Here is a 15,991-nt window from a genome sequence, read left to right as displayed (position 1 = left end):
TCTGGAATTCTTGTCATTTTTAAGTAACCTATTACAACTCAAGATCCTTGCACAACAGACACAAGAGAAAACAATAGATTTTACGGAAAGAGAGAGGGCAGTTGAGAGGGAAAGAAAATAAACAGACAGCAGAGAGGTGGGAGTGGGAAAGACCACAATAAATGGGACTCAATGAGCCGGCGAACACTGCACTAATACACCAAGTTGCTCAATTAGACACAAGAAATCCCCCCCACACTGAGTCATCATATAGACTTGGCCATGCTGACAGTCTCAGACTGGACAGTGTGTTTTGTGTCGGGTTTGAAACCGCAGTATCTAGTGGCAGGTCTAAAATTGAACATTGACCCGGCAAACAAGTCTCTGACCTTTGAATAGAGTTATAAACTTCAGCTGGTGACATTTGGAATTTCTGCCTCGAGGTGGGATACTGGCCTTTGTGTGTGTGCGTGCGCTTCTACGTGTCCTATTTCCTACTCATGTGTGAATTGTAAATGTGTTTTTTTGCACCTCCCAACTCCCCCTGAGTTACTTTCGGAGAATGGGGTCACTGCCAGGGTCTGCCATAATGGAGCAATTAGGGTTAAGTGCCTTGTTCAAATGCACATCCAACAGATTTTTTCACCTTGTCGGGAATTTGAACTAGCGACCTTTCGGTTACTGGCCCAGTGCTCTAATCGCTAGGCGTACCTACAGCCTATGTGTGTGTGCGTGTATGTGTGTATGTGTGTGTTCGCAGCATGTTCACAACAACAAGAGGGAAATTCTGACCTGTATTGAGTAGCATGAACCGGGATTAACCCCTGTGTCCAGTTTTTATTCAGCCGCAAGACCTAGAATGAGTCAGAACTTTAGAAAGCCTAAAATCCATACTCTAATCTTTGACATACTCTAGCTATAGAAAACCCCTTCCACTCGTTAAGCCCACGTGAGGGTAAACCCTCCTCAGAAGACTTCGAATGATTTCCTGTATCAAAACATTAAAGACTAAGATTCTGAAAGAGCTCACATTCAGGAGGTATTGATTTGAATTAGTAATCCTCTTCGCTAAGCCCTTAATAATGTGCGTACTAAGCAGCCCACAGGCTTGACTAATGCAGAGGGAAGCTCAGCAGCACACCTCTCACACCACTTTCTATCATCTCCGGCAGCTCGTCTGCTGCTTCCGATTCCATTGAACATAATTGCCTGTGTTGATGATTGAGTAGGTGGAGATGGAGCACACTGCATACTAAAGATGACTAATTGCCTAAGTGGCACTGGAACTGTCGGGAAGGGCATCAACAACAACAAAAAACATTCAAACATACAGTGACTCACTCCAAGTAGAAATGTTGAGCCGTTGGCTACACTTGAAAAAAAATAAACACATAATTGTTTGGCTATTATGTGAGCCTCTTAATCAGGGAGACCAGCATCACATTTTGCATTTTACATATAGTACTTCAATTATATTTATTACAGCGCATACGGTATTGAGTACCACAGTATGAGTCATAAAACCCGGAGATGTTTCCAATCATTTTTTCACCATTCATTTTTTTCAATCTGGACATTTAGAACTACTTCATATAAGGCCTGCTTCGTGTAGGCTTACCCTGGCGTGACGTTTTGAAACTGCGCAAATCCCTCGGACAAGGTAACTATTATCAATAATAAGCTTTGCACTTGTTTGTTGTTGTCAATTGAGGCGAATATATTGATAAAACTCACCTTGTCCGAGAGAGAATTACACGGCTATCAAAATGTCACCTCAAGGTAAGCCTACACCATACACACAATTTATTAGATGTCCTGTGAAAAATGACGTGAAAAAGGAATGGCGGGTCCTGAGTTTACCAAACGTTAGGAACATCCTCCTAATATTGAGTTGCTCCTCAAGGTGTCGAAAGAGTTCCACAGGGATGCTGACCCATGTTGACTCCAATGCTTCCCACAGGTGTGTCATGTTGGCTGGATGTCCTTTGGGTGGTGAACCATTCTTGAGACACACGTGAAAATGTTAAGCGCAAAAGAAAAACAGCAGTGCTGCAGTTCTTGAAACAAAACCGGTTCGCCCTGGTACCTACTACCATACCAAAGGCACTTAAATATTTTGTCTTGCCCATTCACCCTCTAAATGGCACACGTACACAATCCATGTCTCAATTGTCTCAAGGCTTAAACATCCTTCCTTTAACCTGTCTCCTCCCCTTCATATTCACTGATTGAAGTGGATTTAACAAGTGACTTCAATAAGGGATCATAGCTTTCGCCTGGATTCACCTGGTCAGTGTATGTCATGGAAAGAGCAGGTGTTCTTAATGTTTTGTACACTCCGTGTAGCGTATACTGTATATACGGTATGGCGTTTCCAGGGAGGACGGGAGGAGGCCATTCCCCCAGTTACAGATAATTAACTAGTGCTAATAAGGCCCTCACCACTTTAATGAGTCAAAATATAGTGGCTGAGGACATTCCTGCTCATTCCACCCATTTAACCAAACAATTATCTGCCTCCTGGTTACAGCCCACTCACAGCTCAACTATGGTCATTAAAGTAATGAGAGACGGCACAGGCTTAATGACTTGCTACCCGGATGGTTTGGTTTTGTCGGTCAAAAACACTGTGTTGTCAGTCGGGTGTTTTTCACAACCACCTTCGGAAACTGACGGGGAAACTGGCAAAACGTAGGGAATCTAAGAAAGGAAAAACCGGTTGTTGTCACAGTGGACCACAAGTGGTCATTCAGAGATAAGCACATGGCTGAGTTGAGCTTCGTAACAACTCCCATGGTTTTACTACAACAGGGTCTGTTTCCCCTCCGTGGAAACGACAACACATCGAGAGTCTCCCCAGGCTTCCAGACTTAGTCAGAGGAAGGCTATTGGTAGTCAGAGGAAAGTGCCCCCCTAACCCACCTCACTGTGTTTATTTCACATATTTGAATGAGTGACAGTAAATTTGCCAAGTACCACGCAGTTCGCCTGCCAATATTACTCCAGCCACAGCTGTTTGCTAACACACTCTTTGTGTGGCTAGCGCCACACAACATTTCAATGCTAGGCTCAAATCAAGCACAACACTTTGTCATTACCCATTACCCATACAAACAAGCAACTAGCCCAAGAGTAGAGTCTGCGATCAGGGGCTTATGTGCCAACAGCTCCTTGTTTACAGATAGAATACTGGAGAAACGCGCAATTCATACATCCGAGAAACGTATGTATCTCTAATGATGTCCATTCATTTTTAGAACTCCATGGGAAAACTGAATAAATATGGAGAATTCTTGGGCGGCAGTAGGAACTGTGTGCTGCTGACGAATTCGTAACAGGTTGCCTTGTCATCTACGGGCTGTTGATTTTCACCCAGATCTCTGCCAAACTGTTTCTTAACAGTCCTCCAACAGCTGCTCCCACTCATCCACGGAGCAAGAGGCAGGTACACTTAACAAACCACGCAAATTCAACATGGTTAATCAAACTGATTCAACGTTATAAAAAAGAATCCTCTGTCCTGTTTTGAAATAATGCAACTAATGTGCAGTATCCATATTAGGACAGCTTCAGGCTCAGGAGGACTATTTTCTGAGGGGAATATTCTTCTTCTAAGGAATAGTCTTATTCTAAGCAGACACAAACTATCGAATAAAGATACAGTAGAATACCATTGTGTTTGAAATAGATGGGACCAGGAAACTACGCTTTTTTTAGCATGCAGATGGCGTACTGTATCAGACTATATGACAGACAGTTTTGGTTCAGCTCTGAAATGGAACACACACACAGACAATCAGATTTACGGGGAGGAAGAGGGCCATTCTCAGTCGTTCCCCTGTGAAATGACAATGTTGCTTTATTTCAGGAGTTTCCATTTCTGTGCTGTCTCAACTGACACACTGACTAATGGTAATGTGTGCTGCACATTCTAAAGAGGCTTTGTTTGACACAGGAATCAGTGCTTGAAGTGGAAAGAAATAGGTGCTGGTACTTTTTACATTGAGGTGCCAGTACTCATCATATTTTAAGCCAATATTCTATACGAGGTGCCAGTACTCAAGCAGGATCAAATTAGAAGTGCCCGTAATCAGTGTGTTCCAGCCCAATTCAAACACTGAAAGGAATTCATTTCTGCATGGTGGAAATGTAACCTACTATGTGTGTTTGTTAACACCTGGATATTTACCCCCCCCCCCCTTACATGCACCAATCTTTTGTGTTATGTAAGAAGTTAAAGTGAAACTCCATGAAGGGATTTGTATATTATATAAAGTACTGCCTCTTCATATCCTATCTCTCCTCAGGAGATAGATGGGTATTACACATCTCCCCATGTTTCTCTCTCCTCTCATCAAAGGGTTGCCTTCCACCCTGAATGGCATTGTTTGCCTTTAACTCCTTGCTGCCATGGTAACGCCAGCAGAGTGACTGGTTTATAAATTGGTTGGAGATCGTGAGGGGGCGTGACCTTCACGCTGTCTGTTGCACACATACACACACACACACGCGCAGGGATAATGCCAGAGATCACCCAAATGTGTCCGATTGTTTAATAACAATTTTCCTCCCTGAGTCATTACCTGCAAACACAGACATTCATCAGCTCTGAAGAGTGTTGAGTATTGACTGAGATAGACACACAACCATTGCCTCCAAGGGTAAACTCTCTCCCTCTGATACCTTCACTTTGAGAGTGGTAGAGTGTGTGTGTGTGTGTCCCTCTGGCGCTGCAGTACATAGAAATGAAATAATGATTTATGTCTACATGTTTGGGGCTGGCAGGGAAATGCCAGAACATCATGACATTCCAGCAGAGCCTCCCGGCTGCTGCAAATTACCCCTTCATTAATAATCTGGTAACCTGACTCTCTTGTACTCTCTCTGGCTGCGTCGCAAATGGTACCCTATCCCCAACATAGCACACTACCTTCGACCAGGGCCCATGGGCCCTTCTCAGGGAGGATTCACTATCATATTCACGCTCAAATTGGAAACTCATTTGTAGTTCTGTCAGAAGGAACAGAATGGGAACTGAGCCTTATTTCATCTGTGGTCTGTGAGAGAGGAGACTGCTGATATTCTAAAGGGGGACTTTGATTCTAGGAAGGCAACATAGACGCTAGTGTAAAGATGAATGAACTGACGTTAGCTAGCCATTGATGATTATTTAAGCACACTGCAATACCAACTTTGACAATTAGTCTCAGTCCACCAAACTTGCTGGCGTAGGGGCACAGGCATAGTCACAGAGGTGATGTTGAAAGAGAGGGCGAGACAACAAGCTCCCCTTTTCCAATGACGGATGCACAAATTATGCCACATACGCCTGTGCCGTGTGTTTTCTTTCAGGCTCGTCCTTGAGTTTCTCTCCCCCCCCCCCCCCGCCTGAAAGGAGGCTACGTGATTCACGCTCCTCTCACACCTCTGCGGGAAGTAGCCACTCGCAAAAAGTGACACAGCTCTTTGGAGGAATATTGATTGTGATTCCCGACTCACGAGCCAGAAGCTAGCCGAGGCTGCAAACAGGGGCCCGCAAAAAAAGGGAAGAGAGAAAAGGGTGTTAGCTAAAAACCTGAGTAGGCTATACTGGGATTAGTACCTGCACAACACAAACAGGGCTGAGGCACACCAGGCCAGAACTGTTAATGCTCTTGCTCTTTACACACATGCTTGCACACACACACAGCAATGGCATTTAGAGTGGACGGTGCCATTCTGTGGCCGGCAGAGTATGGTGAGCCAAATGGAGGGTTGGCTGGGAGAGCTTATGCCTAGAGGCACCAGGGGGCTCATTGACCATAGCTGGACCAATTCACTTTCCATTGGGAGCCCTCTCATAGCCTCAAAGAGCCAAGTAAACACACACTCACACACGGGTGTACACACACAGACACACAGACCTACACCAGCTCTCTATAAAGTGACTGATTTATATCCATTTGCTTTCCATTTGCAGTGAGATTGCACAGTAAACCACATCCTGCCACAGTCTTTCAGCACCAGCCCACCACTATCCATCTCACACTGAACAGGCCTACGCTGCATGGGGAGAATGGATGGTCTCCCAAATGAGATGTCTCACTTCATTCCTGTTGCCTGAAAGCATTCAAAAAGAAACCTTATTTTTGCCCTGCAGAGTTTGTTGACATGGTGAATATGAGTATGTGCAGTATGTGAATACATAACCCAAAATGTGTCTTGATTCCCTTTCCAAAACAAAAGCAAGTTCCCTTCCAACTATTGTCAAACTGATGGACGGTAAGTGCATGTTAGATGAAACATTTTAAAAAATGTAGCAAGTAAAACAATAATAGAGTCAATTGTACGGTTAGCCCTCATAAAATGCATGTTTGAGTTTTCATAGTTCACTTGGGTTACATTCCAGTCTAAGCAAGGCTTCCAAAATTGCCATTGTTTTTCACTCTGCCATGTCTCCCATTGCTGGACTGTCAGTCGATCTCCAGTCCTCCAGTATTTATGTTTAGTAAAGAAGAGAAACACTTCATCACTAATATCATAGCCTTATTGCCTTATTTGTTTCTATTTTCCCATGCTTACCTGTCAGGTAACACCTATTTGGCATATCATGTATACAGGGCCTAGTGAAAGTGTACACACCCCGTACACAGTCTTCACATTTTGCTGCCTTAAAATGTAATTTAAAAAACATATATATTTCCTACAAATCTACTGAACTTGCTCCACAAGTGAAATAAAGTAATAGAAAATAAAATAACAAAGATGTCTTGATTGCATATGTCTTCACACCCCAGAGTTAATGCTTGGTGGAAGCACCTTTGGCAGCCATTAGAGCTGTCAATCATTTTGAATAAGATTCTCCAACACTCTTAGGGCAACATAAATACATTGCGTTTGTCAAAATTGCTCAAGCTCAGCAAACATTCTTGGGAATAATTTATAGACAGCGATATTCAAACATTGTCTCAGATTTTTTAAGCACATTTAAGTAAGCATTAAGACTATACCACTCAGAAAGCCATCTGGTGTATTTTTGGCAAAAACATTTGTGTAATTGTCTTGCTGAAAAATACAACTCTATCCCAGGGTTAGGTGTTCAGAATACAGAGGAGGGTTTTTGTCTAACTTATTACCTGGGCTTGGCTCCATGTAATATTTATTTTGATCCGGACATACTCCCCAGTCCCTGTTGATGACAAGCATAACATGATGGTGCCACCACAATACTTGAAAATGCAGAGGGTGTCAGATGTGTGCGATGTGTGTGTACTGGTAGCGAAGTCAGGTGCAGGAGAGCAGAGATTTGTGAACAGGCGCACACTTTATTTAGGCAAAAGTGCAAAACGCGCAAAATAGTCACAAGAATTATGTTTAACAATAACCATCTTCATGAAAAATAACACGGGAAAAAACGAGCCAGTCTGGCGCATCAACAATACACACGTAACACAAACAATCTTACACAAAGACATGACGGGGAACAGAGGAATAAATACATGTAGATTGATTGGGGAATGAAAACCAGGTGTGCAGGGAACAAGACAAAACAAATGGATACATGAAAAATGGAGCGGCGATGGCTAGAAAGCCTGTGACGTTGACCGCCGATCGCCACCCGAACAAGGAGAGGAGCCGACTTCGGCGGAAGTTCGTGACAGAGGGTTTCACTCTGTGTTGTGTTCTATTAGATTTGACCCCACATGAACTTCACATGTGATCACGTGATGTTAATGTTAATGTGATAACATGAAACTACACGTGACAACAGTATATATATATATATATATATTTGGCCATTACTACTATAGTCCATAGAAACACATTGAATAACACATTCATAAATGGCAAAACAAACAGTCAAAAAATACATCATAAGGAATAAGGTTTTGAAGTGTCTGTCCTATATCAAGGATATATAAGAAAGCTCATGAAATATATATATATTTTTGGACACATATTAACCCCTTTTATTTGATTGCACAAAACTACTTCCATACTTCCATTCATTTTTTAATCGATACCAGGCAGTGGTGTAAAGTACTTTAAAGTACTACTTAAGTCGTTTTTTTGGGGTATCTGTACGTTACTATTTATATTTTTGACTACTTTTACTTCACCACATTCCTAAAAAAAAAGAGTGTTACTTTTTACTCCATACATTTTCCCTCCATACATTTTTTTGGTGAGAAGACCAATTTTCGGGATGTCTCCTTGGTCTGACAAACAGTGCCGTAGCTCTGTCACTTTCCATTGCAGACGCGGTATCTCTAGTTATTTATTATGTTCATTAGATTGACTATTCAGGATATAAACTTACACTATGTTCAGTATTTTCCAATCATTGCTCAATATAATTTAACCTCATTTTTAAGAGGAACATGGATAGAAGGATAAACACCCCTCTTTCCTTCCTTTCTCACTCACTCACGCACTCACTCTTTCCATCCTTTCATACACCTTCCTTCAAACAGGGTCCTTACTGTATTCTCCTGCAATTTTCACACCAGGACAATCATCCATTAGGGCATGTTTTGTTTTTATAGACCAAATAAAACTTCCAGACAGGCCCCCTTACAATCATTCACTCTACTTGGACACAGCCACATGCTTGCCAATTCTTTTTTTTTTATACAAACCAAATATCGAAAGAAATAGTATGGGACAAAAAAAACACCCGCATAAATAATGTGTTGGCAAATAGACCAGCACTGCAGTTTCCTTACAACTGCCCATTGTGACTTACTGTAGACAAACCCCTTACATTTGTTGATGTACTTCTGGAAATGAAAGACAAAAAAAATGGAGATACACCCTTTGTCCTGATATTGTCCACATTTTAAGACAGGTGTAGACGGTTAAAATACACATTCTGATCTGATTGTGATCAGATGTTCCTTACCACCTTCAGATGTAGCAAGGCACGCATTGCATCTGGATATCAATCAAGTGTAAACAGATCTGGATGGTCAAACCATTTAAATCATCATTATGCTGGCCTCTAAAATCATTGACAGGTAGCGCCATTGATTTATGGCATCAGTAACTGTGTTAAAATAAATAAATCCAGATTATTTTGAAAGAATATCTGTCAAATAATTTGCATACAGGGAGGCACCAGCTAATGTGGTCACAATGCAGACACGGTGAATGAATGAGAGACACATTTTAATAGACGTGACAAACCTTGATCAAACTGGATCATATTGATCAGATCACAAAACACACGTTAGCTCAAAGTGTAAGCAGAGTTTATGTGTGGTCCAAACCAACAGAAAGGGTTTAGAGGGGCCGTCTGGGATAAAGAACCACATGAAAAGATATACATACATTTATTTCACTAGGGCGAGTTAGAGCAGTATAAAACCCAGAACTTTATCTCTGGCAGATCAACATGTGAAACCAACTCAAATCTTCTTCTCTTTTCCTGGATATCCTTAAAGTGAGCCACCAATCTCTCAAGTGCTGTCATAAGAGGTTTGACTTACTGATTTTCTCTCTCTCTCTCTCTCTCTCTCTCTCTCTCTCTCTCTCTCTCTCTCTCTCTCTCGTTACAGTATGTGACCATTTTTAAAGCATCCGTGGAAAATGACTTTCATGCGCCGTCCAGACTGGTACAGGGGAGGTGGGGGTGGTTATTGGGAGAGGCCCTTCAGATGGCTGACATGTTTTTGGAGAACCGCAGAACCGCTAGCTGGCGTAGAACGCTGGGCTGCGGTGTGGTGCGATCCTGTTTGTCTGTGTGAAGCTGAAGCTGGCATGCCCCCCCCCCCCTTCCTCTGTTCTTCTACATCTGGTCCTCATTAGGTTAGGAGCGGATGGTATAAAACAGGGGGCTGACGGGGGCTGGGCCTCAGTCCCTGGACCTGCACCATCATGGAAGCTGCTCTTTGGGTGTGCCTCAGTCTGCTCTGTCTGCAGGGCAGCTTTCTCCAGCTCACACGTGGTGCAGACTGCACTGGGACATCACCGGTGGAAGACTGTGTTAATGGGCAGACCACCGGAGGAAAGGTAAGGGATTGGGGCCCCCAGGTTACAGTTGTAGGTTTGTTGTGTTTTGTGGAGGAGCTCCTTTGGTCAGGTAAATAGAGTTCAGAAGTGTTGGTGCTAGACGTGTTTTTGTTTTTTTACAAGCTAACATTTCCCCAGACTCTGCAGTAGCAACATTAGCTCAGAAGCCAAAGGAAGCCAATAACTGCTATGAATGCTCTTGTTTTTCCATTGAGTGTGTGCTGAGTTAAAAACAACCCACTTTGGGTTATTTGGTGACCCAGCACTGGGTAAATACTGGACAAGTATTTCTGGTTATTTTGACCCAGCCAGTTGGGTTGCGTGAATAACTTTCGTGGCTTTCAGATAATTGTTTTTGGCTACCTGGAAGAGTACATGTCATTCATGTTCATTATGTTACGTTTTACACTGCAAATTTTATAATATCTTTTATTTACATATGCCAACATTGAGATACAATGTTGAGAGATCTTTTCTTTGCATATCCCAACACTGGGACTCTTGAGGAACTCATACCCTTGTGTAAGCCTCATTAAAGCTTCAAAAGTGTCTTTGTTCAACCTTAACATGTGATAACAACAGAACAGATGAGCTGCAATTACATTTACTCTCACTGGTTGCCAAAAATAACTATCTGAAATCCACGCTCCTACTAAGCCATGCCTCTAGTCTTCTGAGCTGACCCGCTGGGGTCATATCTCAATAACCCAGCACCAATAACCCAGCAGTTTTTTAAAAAGAAAACAACCTAACTAAGTGACCCAATGCCTGCAACCTAGCAGTTGGGTCAACCAAACAATCCAGCATTTTTTTAAAAGTGTGTGTGTGTGTGTGTGTGACACAGTGGTATGGTGGCTGAGCATGTCCTATTTTGGATGGAACACAAGCATGGATTTAAATAGAGTTAAACATTCAGGTAACCTGGAAACATACACTTACTTTAGTCAGGAACAAAGTTTCATTGTAACCTATTCTATTACCCTCAATGGAACAAACTCTCTGCAGACTTTTAATGTGGCCACAGAGCCGTTTGAGCTGCCATATTTGCGGTCGACATGCTTTGTGGACATTCCCCATGTTCTGTCCAAAGCGGTTACCTTCATCTGGCCAATACATACAGCAGATGTATGAAAGATTTTCTTTCTCATTGCATTTTGATGTGTTAAGTTCTGTCATTTCTGTAAAAGAGACATTGGTCTCAGTTTAACTCCCTGATAAAATAAAGGTTAAATCAAATATAAAATGAAAGATGCAGCATTCATTCCTCAAAAGAGGATTTTCACCAACAACGTGGAAGACTGAGTATTCTCAGTATTCTTTACCGGGTGGGAAATATAGGTTTTATGTGTTTTGTGTCTAATTACACTATTACAGTACATGCAATTATTTAAACTTCAGATGTGGTTGGACTCCCAGTTGCCTTAGGCAACATTATTGAAGACATTTTAAAGTTTAATTGAACTCAATGCTGAGTTCATTTGCCTGTGCTTTTTCCCACCAAGGTCATTGTGAATGTGGATAATGGAACATAATACATTACTAGGGTTAGTTCATGGTGCTCGTCAACAACTAGCACAGAACAAAATGGACTATACAGAAAGTGCTCAAAATAAAAAAAATAAAAAAACAACATGGCGCCTCCATGTAATGAGAGATATGTGACCCTGAAGAGCACACTTTGTGCACTGAGTGTGAAGTGGATACAGGGCATGTACTGACCTTTGTACAAAGTATTGTGTCTATATTAGGACAACAGAAGTTTCTTCAGGGAGAGATATGTTTTCCTTTACTCATCCTGACAGGATAGGGTTTATGAATTGTCTCAATTATCCGATTGTAACACTTTACATTCAGTTACTGTTATACCTTTCTAATCAGAATGTAATTCTGCAAGTAACGACATACAAACATGTTGTAAACATATCAATTTAGTAATTGTTTAGTAATTGCATAGGAGTGGGGTTGAGGTGTTATTATTACGTAAAGTGGAATAAAGAATACTTGTTGTTAAAAGGATCTTCTCCTTCAGAAGGATGGGCTTCTGCGGCTGATGCCATCTGCTCCAAGAGAGACCCATACCCAGAAAAATCCACAGGTATACGAGCCTCCCTCCCTACAAAGACATCCTGTTACAGTCTGCTCTCTGTCACAGAAGGACTGCTGCCTTGTACTGGATTGTACTTTCCACTCTGTATGGTAACTCCCCAGGAGGAATATGATTCCAACGAGACACGAAGATCCATGCAACTCAAACGCTTAGCCCCAAGATATTGAATATTGATGTTAAATATAGATTCACCAAAGTCATTGCTCAGACATCTGTGTATAAGAAAGGATATAGGACTATATACCTCTTTACCAACACACTCGCAGGCGCACACACACCCACACACACACACTTACACGATAACATTTATAGAAGGCATTTATTTTCTCCCAAATTGCATTAATCCATTATTTACATTTTTCTTTTGCCCAACAGAGAGGACGACTTGAGGCACACTCTGTACTTGGTGTAAGACATGTATATAAATCCTGCTCCTTACAACTGCAAAACAAAACAATACAACCAATTAGCCTACTTGAACTATACACTGTAAAAAAAAAAGTCCAGTAATTTTTACAGTAAATTACTGGCAGCACAGTAGCCGGTAGGTCGCTGTAAATGTACAGTACAATACTGGCAGCACAGAAGACAGTAAATTACTTTAGATTTACAGGACCTTTACTGAAACACAAATTTACAGCATATTACCGTAACACCTGACTACAGCAAACACGCTGTCATTCTAGAATGTACAGTGCCTTACTGGAAGCACAGTGGTTAGTAAACTGTTGCAGATTTAAAGTGCAGGCAGCTACTGCCAACGATTGGCAGTATTTCTATTACATGTATTTGATATGAGTATTTGAATAGTTTCAATATCTATTTTGTATTTAACTGGCCTGAAGTACAATTCATGTATTTTGTAACAGTTTAATAAGAATACATACATTTGGTATTTTCTAATACAAAAATAAACTTGCAAGTAGCCCGCATAACTACACAATGTCCAGCAGTGTGCTTTGCAAGTGTTCATTTTTAAATTGACATTGGTCATTTAGCAGACACATGTTGATTAAAAAAACATGTCATAGCAAGTAAAAGGTTTTATGTAACCGTTACTGAGAAAGTTGTTGTAATTAAGAATACATTGGTCTTCAAGGTATTGTGTATTTGTAACAAGATACCTTTTGAAGTATCCTTGCCCATCTCTTGCTAGTGGCAAGTTTGTTACTGTAATATTCACAATAACTCGCCGCCAGCTTCTTTTAAGTTACTGTAATATCAGAGCAATCATACAGTACAACACAGTAACATTTGCCTGCTGTAGACTAAATAAGTATATTCTACTGTAATTGTAATATTGGTATTTCACTAATTACATTGGTGCAAGCAGGTTGGCTGCTAGGTATTTGTATTTTACAGCATATTTATGAATATTTGGCATTTTATATCACTTGCACTTCTAAAGGCCAAAAACAATGGCTTCCAAACAGGTCATGATTACAGGGTAAAATAGACCAAAATGACTTGGCAAAACACTCAACCAGTAAAGGTTTAAGACTTGCTGCTACTCTGATATGTCCCCTATACACATTCATTGTTTGGGTACTACTACCACATATCACTTTAATTGGTACAGCATTCTCACTAGCGGATGCAATAAATATTTCCACGTTGAAGGCATGCCTCTAAATATGTTAATAATATGTTAATAAGTCTTTCTTCATCCACGACATTTTCCCAAAATGCACCATAATTCACAGTATGCTGCTAGAAATATACAGCAAAACAGGTAATACAGTACTTTACTGTAAAATTCTGTAAAACTCATCAACAATGCCTCATTTATTTCTGAATAGAGGTGGAAGGATGACAACGTACTGTCGGCCGTGCCGTTGGACAGACAGGAGAGAGAGTTTGGGAAGCACTCCAGCCTTCCTGGGTCCTTCTCAACTAAGGGCTTCCCCAACACACTCATCCAAGTTCAGGTAACGCTGGAGACAGGGAGGGAGACGAACAAGAGGGAGAGGTCTCAAACGATCCAATGGGGCTATTGTGTTGTAATTGTTGTGATCCCTCAAAAACAGCGGCATAAGAAAGAATGTGATGGATGGTGTACTGTCGTTTTTTATCCCGAGTTGTTTTCTTGAAGCACTTGGTATGCTACAGTGGTGGCTAATGTCATTTTAAATAGGAAGGGCTCATTGTAATGTCTGCGACGGAATAAATGGAACCGTATCAAACACATCAAACACATGGTTTCCATATGTTTGATACCGTTCTATGTATCCATTCCAGCCATTATTATGAGCCGTCCTCCCTTCAACAGACTCCTGTTTTTAATGTACAGTAGCCGGGCCACTTTTAGTTTCTAAATGATCCCCCGGGAATGTTGTTCCTCCAGACAGAGCGGGCCAGGAGACACTTGGGCCAGTCTGGGACCAAGAAGAAGAACAAGCCTAAATCCAGAGTGGGATCTTTTTCTCTGCTCAGCAACAACCCCAGCGCCGCCATACAGGTATACAACATCGCCATGACAACCCAGGAGCAGACCGTCACGTGATACCAGGCTATAGTTAATATCAAACATTTTTGTTTAGTGAGATTCTCAAACTCACACTGCTGACATGAGATATGGGCTCCCGAGTGGCGCAGTGGTCTAAGGCACTGCGTCTCAGTGCTAGAGGCGTCACTACAGGCCCTGGTTCGATTCCAGGCTGTATCACAACCGCCCGTGATTGGGAGTCCCATAGCGCGCCGTACAATTGGCCCAGCCTCGTCCGGGTTAGGGTTTGTTAGGCTGTCATTGTAAATAAGAATTTGTTCTTAACTGACTTGCCTAGTCAAATAAAGATTTAATGAAATATATGTCCGCTGTCCATATTAGGACAGCCTAGGTTTCAGCAGGAGTTATGGAGATGCTATCTTAGCGATACTTCGTCGACCTGCATTCAACATTGTATAATTGAAGTCTTACGTCATGTTGTTGTTCTTCCAGGTAACCAGAGTACGGAGGCAGCTGCAGAAGGAGAAGAAGAAAGGGAAGCCAAGAGGACGAACAGGAGCGTACTCCGCTATGGACGTCCCAGACAAACCTGAACCCTTGGTGAGGCCAATGTCCCCCTCCGCGTGTCCCTCACCCCCACCTGAGTCAATCAATCAATAAACCAATCAATCACTTTTTTTGTGACCAGAGAGAAATTCTGCTTCCAGGCATGTTAAGAATACAGAGTTCATACAAACTACTTAAAAACCGCTAACACAAAAAAAAGTTTCAAACCTGTTGTGTTAAATTCACCTCCGTCTGATTTGTCACTCTAATCTAAACTAAATGTTTGATTCTTTCACCAGGGACAAAGGCGCAAGAGGAGCCCACAGAAGAAGAAACAGACCAAGAGAATTGTTTGTTCATAAACATTTCATTAAACGAAACAAGGGACTTTGCGGAAGTGCTACTGCTTCAATAGTTCATAAACTGTACTTTATATCTTCTTCTCTTTGTAAACATATTGGTTTTGTCATTTTTTCAATTGAACAATAATGTAATATATATAATGGAAACACATCCCTGAGGACAAGTATACTTACAATACTTTTGAGAACTCCTTTAATATTCTCTTTTATTACAGTTATTTGTTGTTGTTGTCGTTGGTCGATGGTGATTCTTTGGCGACTGTGCATATTATCAGGTTTAAATAAAGTAAACTTGTATGAGAATACTTCTTGAGAACATTCCGCAACACAAGGCCTACCGTTTCTACCTAGCACTGATCGTTTTCTGTTCAGTCATTGACAGAGTCGGACTCCACCTTGACAAATGGACTGGAACATTTCACTGCTCCAGCTCTCCCTCTCTGTTGCCAAGTGCAACACCTTCAATTCCCACACAACAGGACCTGGGTAACTTCCAGAAGTTAATTCAGAAATTGTGAATTAGGGGGGGGGGGGGGGGGGGAATGTCACTGAGCCCCAATT

At 41.7% G+C, this 15,991-nt stretch overlaps 1 protein-coding gene across 6 annotated transcripts; it reads left to right on the top strand.

Moving 5' to 3' along the window:
- Window positions 1-9,794: 9,794 nt before the first annotated feature.
- Window positions 9,795-15,748, top strand: si:dkey-12l12.1 (uncharacterized). Of its 6 annotated transcripts, none has more exons than XM_031835977.1 (7): window positions 9,795-9,969; window positions 12,002-12,064; window positions 12,452-12,484; window positions 13,876-14,004; window positions 14,421-14,534; window positions 15,015-15,122; window positions 15,368-15,748. In XM_031835977.1, exons 1-7 carry the CDS (start codon window positions 9,835-9,837, stop codon window positions 15,428-15,430), a joined length of 645 nt encoding a protein of 214 aa, XP_031691837.1. In that variant the 5' UTR covers window positions 9,795-9,834; the 3' UTR covers window positions 15,431-15,748. The 6 variants fall into 6 exon arrangements, with proteins under 6 accessions (XP_031691837.1, XP_031691836.1, XP_020350394.1 ...); XM_031835976.1 differs by having other exon boundaries at window positions 11,984-12,064; XM_020494805.2 differs by having other exon boundaries at window positions 9,796-9,969; window positions 11,999-12,064.
- Window positions 15,749-15,991: the final 243 nt, after the last annotated feature.

Source organism: Oncorhynchus kisutch, linkage group LG11 (assembly GCF_002021735.2).
Source record: "Oncorhynchus kisutch isolate 150728-3 linkage group LG11, Okis_V2, whole genome shotgun sequence".
NCBI lineage: Eukaryota > Metazoa > Chordata > Actinopteri > Salmoniformes > Salmonidae > Oncorhynchus > Oncorhynchus kisutch.
The sequence above is the reverse complement of the archived record's forward strand: the minus strand, read 5'-3'. Positions and strand labels throughout refer to the sequence as shown.